Source organism: Leucoraja erinacea, chromosome 9 (genome assembly GCF_028641065.1).
Source record: "Leucoraja erinacea ecotype New England chromosome 9, Leri_hhj_1, whole genome shotgun sequence".
In the NCBI taxonomy this organism is placed as follows: domain Eukaryota; kingdom Metazoa; phylum Chordata; class Chondrichthyes; order Rajiformes; family Rajidae; genus Leucoraja; species Leucoraja erinaceus.
In genome coordinates, this window is record NC_073385.1 from 20,353,322 (window position 1) to 20,363,036 (window position 9,715).

General features: G+C 46.9%; 2 protein-coding genes across 3 annotated transcripts in view; one reads left to right on the top strand and one right to left on the bottom strand.

The window, feature by feature from the left end:
- Positions 1 to 2,933, bottom strand: part of LOC129700083 (autophagy-related protein 2 homolog B-like) — an 82,705-nt gene extending 79,772 nt beyond the window's left edge. For both annotated transcript variants that reach the window (XM_055640268.1, XM_055640267.1), the window contains exon 1: positions 1,952 to 2,933. In XM_055640268.1, the coding sequence (XP_055496243.1) occupies positions 1,952 to 2,113 (162 nt within the window). In that variant the 5' untranslated portion in view covers positions 2,114 to 2,933. The remainder of the gene's footprint in view (positions 1 to 1,951) is intronic.
- gskip (gsk3b interacting protein) lies at positions 2,776 to 7,689 on the top strand. The gene is made up of 4 exons (XM_055641214.1): positions 2,776 to 2,926; positions 3,054 to 3,189; positions 5,723 to 6,014; positions 6,962 to 7,689. The coding sequence occupies exons 1-4, from the start codon at positions 2,776 to 2,778 to the stop codon at positions 7,118 to 7,120; spliced, it is 738 nt and encodes a 245-aa protein (XP_055497189.1). The 3' UTR covers positions 7,121 to 7,689.
- The last annotated feature ends 2,026 nt before the right edge of the window (positions 7,690 to 9,715 follow it).

Here is a 9,715-nt window from a genome sequence, read left to right on the forward strand (position 1 = left end):
GTACCAGAGCTTATGCAACATCCACTCAGAAGCCTAATAACAAAGGGAAATAATGTGAGCTATCCATGTACATGATAGCTGGATAGCAAAGGTTTCGAGGGATATGGGCTAAAGTCAGGCACCTGGGATTAGCTTAGACAGGGCATCTTGATCAGAAAGGCCTATTTTTAACATTCCATGAAAACAATATTGTAAATCAACTCATCTACAACACTGTTATGATGGAAACAAAGTTTTGTATCATCAAAGCTTAGGAAATATTATATCCATTTTATGAATGTTGTGTTCAGTTCTGAAGGTAATGTGACTCGGGGATGACACCAGGCAAGAATTGAGTGACAGTGGGCTGCAACTGAGATCATGCAAAGTGCTTCTTAATTATCCAGAATAAGTCATCCCAGAAAAATCATATAGACAAATAGATTCTCCAATTAATTAGAAAATATTCAGAGTCAAATTATACTACTCCTGATTAACAGGTGTTGTAATGCTGGGGATTGGTGCATCTTTGTAGACTGAACTGTGGGTGTCATAGGATTCGGCCCATCCATGCCGACCACCATGCCTGTCAATTCTGTTCCCATTAGGCTCTATCTCCTATGCCTTCCCTGCTGGTGTTAGAATTTTATGATATCATTTAATTTGCTAAGAACATAGTTTGAAAGATAATCAACCACACTTGGAGTATTGTGTGCAGTTTTGGTCCCCTAATTTGAGTAAGGACATTCTTGCTATTGAGGGAGTGCAGCGTAGGTTTACAAGGTTAATTCCCGGGATGGCGGGACTATCATATGCTGAGAGAATGGAGCGCAAATACTGATCAGAAAAGGAGCATCTTTATAAGACAGAAAAGGTGTTGAGAACACCAAATGTCACCCCATTTGCTGTTTAGTACTCCTGCTTCAACAAAATCTTCACCTTACACTGCAAAAAAAGTTATGGATTCAAAATTGAGTGGTCCATATGGGCTTATGTTGCTATTATAGTCTAGAGTCTAGAGAATGAGGCATAGGGCAGTGCAATAGAACTGGGCAAGTGCCATCTCTTTGGAGACAGCACCGACCGGTCAGAGATATACACAGTATGTAAGAGCGTGCCAACCAGGGAGGGGCAGAACTGCAAGCACCCCACACTGCAGGTGGGATAACATTGAGGGAGCCAATACATTTGGAGACTACCGAGGGAAAAGGATATTGTCAGAGTGATGTATTTTGAAAGACTGAATCGTAGAGAGATACAGTGTGACTTCGGCCTAACTTTCCCACACCAGCCAACATGTCCCAGCTACACTAGTCTCACCTGCCAGCATTTGGTCCATATCCCTCCAAACATGGAGGACCTGTCTGCTGTAAAGGATTAGTGAAAATAAAAACACTTGCTCTCGGGGTGTTCTAGCTGGCATTGCAATCTACACCATTTGATTAATATGATTGTTGTTTGTGAAACTTTGATGTGCGCAAACCGGCTGTGGTGGAGTCAGAGTTGTCGAGCAGTACAGTGTAAAAACAGGCCCTTCAGTCCATATGCCAGCCATCATGTCTATCTTTACTAATCCCAATTAACTGCATTCATTCTGCATCCCACTATGGATCATTCAACTTCATGTCCAAGTGTTTCTTAAAAGCCGCTGCTGCTCCACCCCACCTCTGGCAGCTCACAGATCTTACACAGTAACATTCACAAAATTGTTTAATGGGTTAAAAAGCAGGTCCTGATATATTGAAGCCACTAAATACGCTGCAGAATTGCAAACTCACACTGTGATCAATGCTGCATTTCATTAATACATGCAGCAATTTGTTGGAAGTTGCTTACTCATCTACAACATCTAGCCCCTCCAACGCTTTGCAGTCTGCCACAGAAACTTCCCACCCCTGTCCCCATCCAATGAGTGTGCACTGGACAAGGTCTGCTGCAGTTATTTGTGTTATAATGTAGAGAGTGACCCTACCGATTTGTCCAGCGGAACCTGTGCGAGGGAGCCTGTTCCCTGATAGAGATCCACACTCAGCTGCTCCAGGCTCAACTTCTCCTCCAGAAAGTGGTCCAGGTATCGGTGCAGCAGGTACCTGCATGCCCGCTTCTTAATCGACTCAGAGAACGGCCAAGGCATCTTGATTTCAACCCATAAACACTAGACGCCCTGTCAGAATCACCCCGGTCCCAGTAAATAAAACCCGCTGGCCCTAATAGAAGACTTGTACTCTTTCTCTCTTTCCTCTCCACATGCTTTTAAAAACAAATACATGCACTTTCATTCTTACTTTAAGGGTCACCAAATCCCCCTGCTTCACCACTGCTGCTTTTCCTACACCCACAGGACTGTTATCTCCTTTATTCTGGATCCCTCAACAGTTATCCTCTCACCCTCTGACATTAGCTCATCCTCATCTCACATATTAACTTTCTTTACTCTTTCATTCTAACAATATGCCTGGTGATTTATTCAAGAATATGCCAACTGCCTTTGCCCCTCAATATTTATCCCTTTCCCTTTATGTTAAGTTAGTTTAACCCCTGAATCATCACCCTTGTATCTCCATCTAGATGCACAATTTGTCCTCCGCCGCGGCTTCTCCTCGGAGTTTACTCGCTCTCCCTCCACATTTACCTCAGAGGATCTCCCCCCTCCCCTCAGGATCCAGCCCCTCTCAGCCTCAGCCGTCCACCCGCTGCGTTTACCGCGTCTTACAATGCCGGCTATAGACCTGCCGCCTCTGTCCAGCAACCCCGGGTCGCTGTCAGCGCTTGGGGGAGAGAGGGAGAGCGGCGATCATGGAGGCCGGGCCTCGGTCAGCGGCCTGTGTTTACACCGACCGGCCTGCCTGCCTCACGGCTCACGTCGCCCCAGCGCGTCATCATGTTGACAGCACGCCGCCATCTTTCATCTTCCGTCTGCCCATCACAAAGATGGCGGGCAAGCGCGGTCATCCCCCATGACGCGCTCTGCTTGCCCATCACAAAGATAGCGGGCGGGCAAGCGCGATAATTTCCCCATGACGCGCTCTGCCTTCCCCTCACAAAGATGGCTGGCGAGGTAGTCGCCCCATGATGACGCGCTCTGTCTGCCATTCACAAAGATGGCGCCGGTAGCTCGCGCAAGCCTTTGAACGGATTTGAACGTAAGTGCGCGGGCCGCGGGCTTCCCGCCTCAGTCGTGGCCGGTAACGGCGACCGCGCTGAGCTGAGGTAAATGACACACCCGCATGTCCTGGCTTCAATAGCAGGGCCTCAGGCCGGCTCACTGCCTTCCCCCAGCCGGGTAGAGCCGTGTCCGGCCCTCGGGCAGGCTGCGGCCGGTAGCCGGGAGGGAGCGGGTTGAGGGAGAATAACGGCCGGTCCACAGGGTGGAGGATTTTAGACAGCGGTCCCCTGGGCGAGGGTGTGGTGGGTGACAGCGGGTCCCCTGGGTGAGGGCCAGACCCGGGGTGTGGAGGGACAATGGCTGGACCCCCGCCAGGTCAAATTCCATTTGGAATATTTTGGAGGACCAGGAAACCAAGAAGAAGAAGACCCCAGGGTGGGGGTGTGGTGGGTGACAGCCGGTCCCCAGGGTGTGGGTGTGGTGGGTGACAGCCGGTCCCCAGGGTGTGGGGTGTGGGTGTGGTGGGTGACAGCCGGTCCCCAGGGTGGGGGTGTGGTGGGTGACAGCCGGTCCCCAGGGTGGGGGTGTGAGTGGGTGACAGCCGGTCCCCAGGGTGTGGGTGTGGTGGGTGACAGCCGGTCCCCGGGGTGGGGGGTGTCCACATATGACGGTACCTGCTTCCACCAGCCGCTCAGATACTGTGGTCCAAGTTTGTCATTTGGACAATTTATATTTTTAGTTTAGTTTAGCGAGACAGTACGGAAACAGGCCCTTCGGCCCACAGAGTCCACGCTGGCCATCGATCCCTGCACATTAACAAAACCTGCACACTTGGGACAATTTACAATTATGCCAACCTACAAACCTGTACGTCTTTGGAGTGTGCGAGGAAACCTGAGGTCTTGGTGAAAACCCACGCGGTCACAGGTAGAATGTGCAAATACCGTACAGACATCACCCCTAGTCAGGATCGAACCTGAAGCTATGGCGCTCTGAGGCAGCAACTCTACCGTTGTGCCAGTGTGGCGCTTTGGGATGCCAGCTATTCTCTGACTTCCTAATTCAATATGGGTGCTACACAGTTTTTCTTGCGTAATAGTGGAGTTCAGCACAACTGGCAAAAGAAAGGCACAAAAAGCTGGAGTAACTCAGCGGGTCAGGCAGCATTAGGTCATGAGTGATAGGAACATAGAAAATAGGTGCAGGAGGACGCCATTCGACCCTTCGAGCCAGCACCGCCATTCATTGTGATCATGGCTGATCATCCACAATCAGTAACCCGTGCCAACCTTTTCCCCATACCCCCTTCATTCCGCTAGTCCCAAGAGCTCTATCTAACTCTTAAATTCATCCTGTGAATTGGCCTCTACTGCCTTCTGTGGCAGAATTCCACAAATTCGCAACTCTCTGGGTGAATTTATTTTTTTTCATATCCCAGTTTTAAATATTCTCCCCTTTATTCTTAGACTGTACCCACTGGTTCTGGACTCCCCCAACATTGGGGGAAAAATTCCTGCATCTAGCTTGTCTAGTCCTTTTATAATTTTATATGTTTCTATAAGATAGCCTCTCATCCAGTAAATACAAGCCCAGTCTTTCCAATCTTTCCTCATATGACAGTCCCGCCGTGGGGGGATTAACCTTGTGAACCTATGCTGCACTCCCTCAATAGCAAGGATGTCCTTCCTCAAATTAGGCCATTCGGCCCATCAAGTCTACTCCGTTATTCAATCATGGCTGATCTATCTCTCCCTCCTAACCCCATTCTCTTGCCTTCTGCCCATAACCCATGACACCCGTACCAATCAAGAATGTATCTCTGCTTTAAAATGTTCAATTGACTTGGCCTCCACAGCCTTCTGTGGTAAAGAATTCCACAGATTCACCACCCTCTGACTAAAGAAATTCCTCTCCTAAAGCAACGTCCTTTCATTCTGAGGCTATGACCTCTAGTCTTAGACTCTCCCTCTAGTGGAAACATCCTCTCCACATCCACTCTATGCAAGCCTTTCACTATTCGGTATGTTTCAATTAAGTCCCCCGTCCCCGTCCCCCATCTCATTTTTCTAAACTCCAGCAAATACAGGCCCAGTATCATCAAACGCTCATCATAAGTTAACTCACTCGTTCCTGGGATCATTCTTGTAAACATCTTGTAAGCATCTCTTGTGAAAAGGAATGGGTGACGTTTTGGGTTGAGACCCTTCTTCAGACAGTCAGAGGAAAGGGAAATGAGAGACATACACTGTTATTTTGAGAGATATTGAATAAATTATTAAAGAAAGGACTGCTTCACAAAGCCGGGTTTAATGTAAAAGTTCAGCACTGAGACATTTTTATTTGAATCCACCAATTGAATTAATACTGACTCGAAGGGCTAAATGGCCTACTTCTGCACCTATTGTCTATTGAAGCAGTGTTTGATTCTTTTGGGGGAAAAAAGGTAGTCGATCAAATTGGTTTCTCCCCACATTTGCCCTTGATACATCAACCCTTCTGCATGATTTACCATACATGATCCACAGTGGATTATTACACATGAGAAGCTGTTTCCTGGGAATATGGATTGCATTCCAAGGGAAACTATTCATTGGTATGTTTAATTTTGAAATTATTGCACTTGCATTTGCTTTACAGTCTCATCACACGGATCACGAACCAGGATATGGACGGTGATGCCCATGTGCTGAACGAGTCAATGTTTCATAATTTCAGCAAGTTTGAAGATTGGGAAGAGAGTGACTTGGAAGGGGCAGACCTGAAGGATATGAAAGTGGAAGCTGAGGCAGTGGTTAATGATGTCAACTTTGCTGTTAACCACATGGCTGTCTCAAACATGCTTCCAATCAGAGAGGACGTTGCCTACATTAACGTGGAAACAAAAGAAAGAAACCGATACTGCCTTGAACTGACCGAAGCAGGACTCCGGGTGAGAGTAGCTACTGACCAACTCCAGGGCCCAATAAAACATCATCACCTGAGCAAAGATTTGTTGCTGTTATTAACCCCCACCCCATGCCATCCCTTGCGCCAGTGACACAATATTTTGCCTTGTAAATGTTCATAAAGGATCATTACGGTTGAGCTTGGTGTGGGAGATTTGTATTGTGAAATTATATCAGTTTTCCTCCATAGACTGTCAGAGTGTGCTGCGCAGTCATCAGTATCTCCAGACTCATGCAACTCCCTGGTTTGTCAAACCCTGACTGCTGTTGCCCTAAATCAAACCAAGTGCTATTCACCCTTCACCTACTGGGCTTACTCATGTTCGGCATGGACATGGTGGGCCAAAGTGCCTGCTCTATGTTCTTACTGCTATGACATTGGGAAGATCATCTTTATTTCCTTCCCTCTACCTCATCCCTGCCCCTATTGAACCGCTTAGCTCTAGAGCCCCTCTGAGATCAATGGACACTTCCAGTGCTGTTGTCTATCTCTATAATGTATTGCTTGGTCAATATTGCAAAGCCATCCCTTTTGCATCCCCTGCCCCTTAGATGAAATTTCAAATCAATGATTTTGTTGTAAATCATGTTATATTTCTTACTTGGCCATTGCCTCTCCATGTAATGCCTTTCAATGTAATTCTCAATTGATCCCAGCCACCCTGCCCCATATCTATTTTCCTTCATTTATAATTTTAAGTCCCTTGCTTCAGATTGTACAACACCATTTTCAAAGCAGGTGTAAGATTATAATAGGTGGTGATGCTTAGGGGCTTGCTGTTTTATCCTGAGAGTTTTTGTGGCATTGGTGTTTAGAAGATGTGTGTGACACATGTCCTACATTATCCAGCACCAACTGGGTGGGTGGGTGGCTTCGGGGGTGATGTTACTTTGGGACAGACTTGTCACTGACCTGCTTTTTGTTTTCCAGGTGGTAGCCTATGGCTTTGACCAGGTGGATGAGTCATTGTCGACGCAATACCACGAGACCATATACTCCCTATTAGACTCGCTCAGCCCTGCATATCGGGATGCCTTTGGGAACGCACTTCTCCAGAGACTGGAAGCATTAAAAAAGTTACAGCAGTAAAAAGCCCGGACAGTCTGACAACCCATCTCTCAATATGTTTTCTTCAAATGCACTAACTTTATGATCCAAGTTTAGGCTGCATGTACCTTACAGAGCATTAACAGACGGTTTGTTCTCCGTTTCATTCTCGTGCAGTGTTACGGTTAGTTTCTTCCAGTATTCCCCCTTTGGTTCTACTCCCCACAAACGGAGAAAGGGTTTTCAAGTTATCCTGTTGAGATAGAGCTAGAAATGGAACAGATCAGTTGTGATTCCTATGGGCTTATTCATGCACTGCAAGATAAAACGGGGCAGTGGGGATTCTTAAAGGTTCGGGATGGAAGTGAAGCCAGTGATCAGTATTCGGTTCATGCCCAAGCACATGGTAGACTTTCCCATCTCACAGCTTCTTGTTAATTTAGTTTCAATATACATGCTGTCTTGAGCTGTTCACTTGTTAATGTAACAAATATTTCTTTACTCTGTACGCCAAAAACGTAAGCAAATATAAAGCAGATTCCAAAGTGAGAAAATTCCACTGTTCAACTGTTAGTGTTTAAAAATGAACAAATAAAATATTTTGGCCACAGCCTTGCTGTTTTGTGCTGAATCTAGATTAACCAAAGATCAAAGCATGCTGTGTAGGAAAGAACTGCAGATGCTGGTTTAAATCCAAGGTAGACAAACTGCTGGAGTAACTCAGCAGGACAGGCAGCATCTCTGGAGAGAAGGAATGGGTGCTGTTTCAGGTCGAGACCCTTCTTCAGACTGATTGGTGTTGGTCCTCTTGCCTCATAGTTGTCCTCAAGAGTGAAGAAGGGTCCTGACCCGAAATGTCATCTATCCATTCCCTCCACAGATGCCCCCTGTCCTGCTGAGTTCCTCCTGCGCTTTGTGTTTTGCTCAAGATTCCAGCATCTGCAGTTTCTTATGTCTCTTGGCCTTGCAGTTTTTTCTCCGCACTTTCTCCGTAGCTGTGCTGCTATATCCTGTACTGGAGTGTTACAGTGTGCTCTCTGCAGACGGCAGTGAATATTGTGATCTGGTATAGTGCCCTCTGTGGCTGGGGGAAGGTTGCAATACGAGGCTGCAACCTGATTCTTTTACACTACCTGATATACTCGTGATTTGCTCGGATAGGTCTCAAAACAAGTTCTTTCACTGCAGATACTGGATAACACACACAACAAGTAACTCAGACAGCATCTCTGGATCCAGTCTGAAGACGGGTCTCGACCCGAAACGTCACCCACTCCTTCTCTCTAGAGATGCTGCCTGTCCCGCTGATTTACTCCAGCTTTTTGTGCCTATCTTTGGTTTAAACCAGCATCTGCAGTTCCTTCTTACACATGGATAAGTAATATTTGGGGTTGAAACCCTTCTTTGGACTGACTTTGGGGCGGGGGGGGCAAGACAATGTGATAATCAAAACAATGTCTTTGGGTCTCGTGCCCTTTCTGCACCAGACAAAAATATCTGCCTCGTGTCTTTTGCCAAGGATCGACTGAAAGGGACCAAGTGACCTTAACTCTGAGGAGCCAATACTCAGCTGGATATTCCCAACATTGTGCAGATTTGAAAACATCTCTCCATTCTGGGGGCCAAAGGATGGAGGCGCTATATGTAATCATAATTAATTAGCCAACTATGTTTTGCAACATACAAAGAATTTGATTTTGCCATACAGTCATACCAAAAAAAGCAACAAAACACACAACTACATAAACATTTACATAAACATCCACCACAGCATCTCCACCACATTCCCCATTGTGATGGGAGGCCATAAAGTCTTATCTCCTTTTCTCCCGTGGTCAGGGCTTTCGAACCATCTGCAGTTTGGGCGATTGAAGCTCCTGCGTAGGGGCGATTGAGGCTCCCCGCGATCGGGACGGTCTAAGCTCCTGTGGCTGGGAGCACCCGGGTCCCTAACCAGGGACCACCAGCTCCGCGATGTTAAATCCACAGGCTCCCGTGGTTGGAGCTCCCGAGGCCGATGCCCAGCAAGAGGCCGCCAGCTCCACGATGTTAGGCCGCAGTGCGCAGGGAGATACAATGCGGAAAAATGTTGCATCTCCATCGAGGAAAGAGATAAAAGTTTCCCCGACCTCCAACATAAAGGTACACTAAAACATAACTTTAACAACAGACTAAAAACAACAAAACTCCGTTGGCAGAGGCAGCCATTGTTCGGCGCCACCTGCTGGTATATCTCCTATGACATGTAACATTTAAATCAATATCTCTTCCCTTACCTCCATCTAGGGACCCCAGCAATCCCTCCAGGTGAGACAGAGGTTCACATATACCTCCTCTAACCTCTGCATCCGGTGTACCTCGCGAGACCAAGTGTACACTTGGTGATCATTTTGCCGAACACGTGCACTTCCTGGTTGCTAACAATTTTAACATCTCTGGCCATTCCCACACAGACCTTTCTGTCCTGAGCAACCTCCATTGAAAGAGTGAGCCTGCATGCAAACTAGAGGAACAGCACTTCATAGTCTACTTGGGTATGGCTGCCCTGCCTGCAGCTGCTTGACCTTTCAACCTTTTTTAATTTTAGTGTGTTAGTGTGTTTTGTTTTGGAGGGCTTCTAGTCTTTTTATGTGGGGT

Coding starts and splice junctions, on each gene's coding strand:
- gskip (XM_055641214.1), top strand. CDS start 2,776: ATGGAGGCCGGGCCTCGGTCAGCGGCCTGTGTTTACACCGACCGGCCT. Junction 2,927..3,053: donor AAAGATGGCGGGCAAGCGCG/GTCATCCCCCAT, acceptor TCGCCCCATGAT/GACGCGCTCTGTCTGCCATT. Junction 6,015..6,961: donor TGACCGAAGCAGGACTCCGG/GTGAGAGTAGCT, acceptor TTTGTTTTCCAG/GTGGTAGCCTATGGCTTTGA.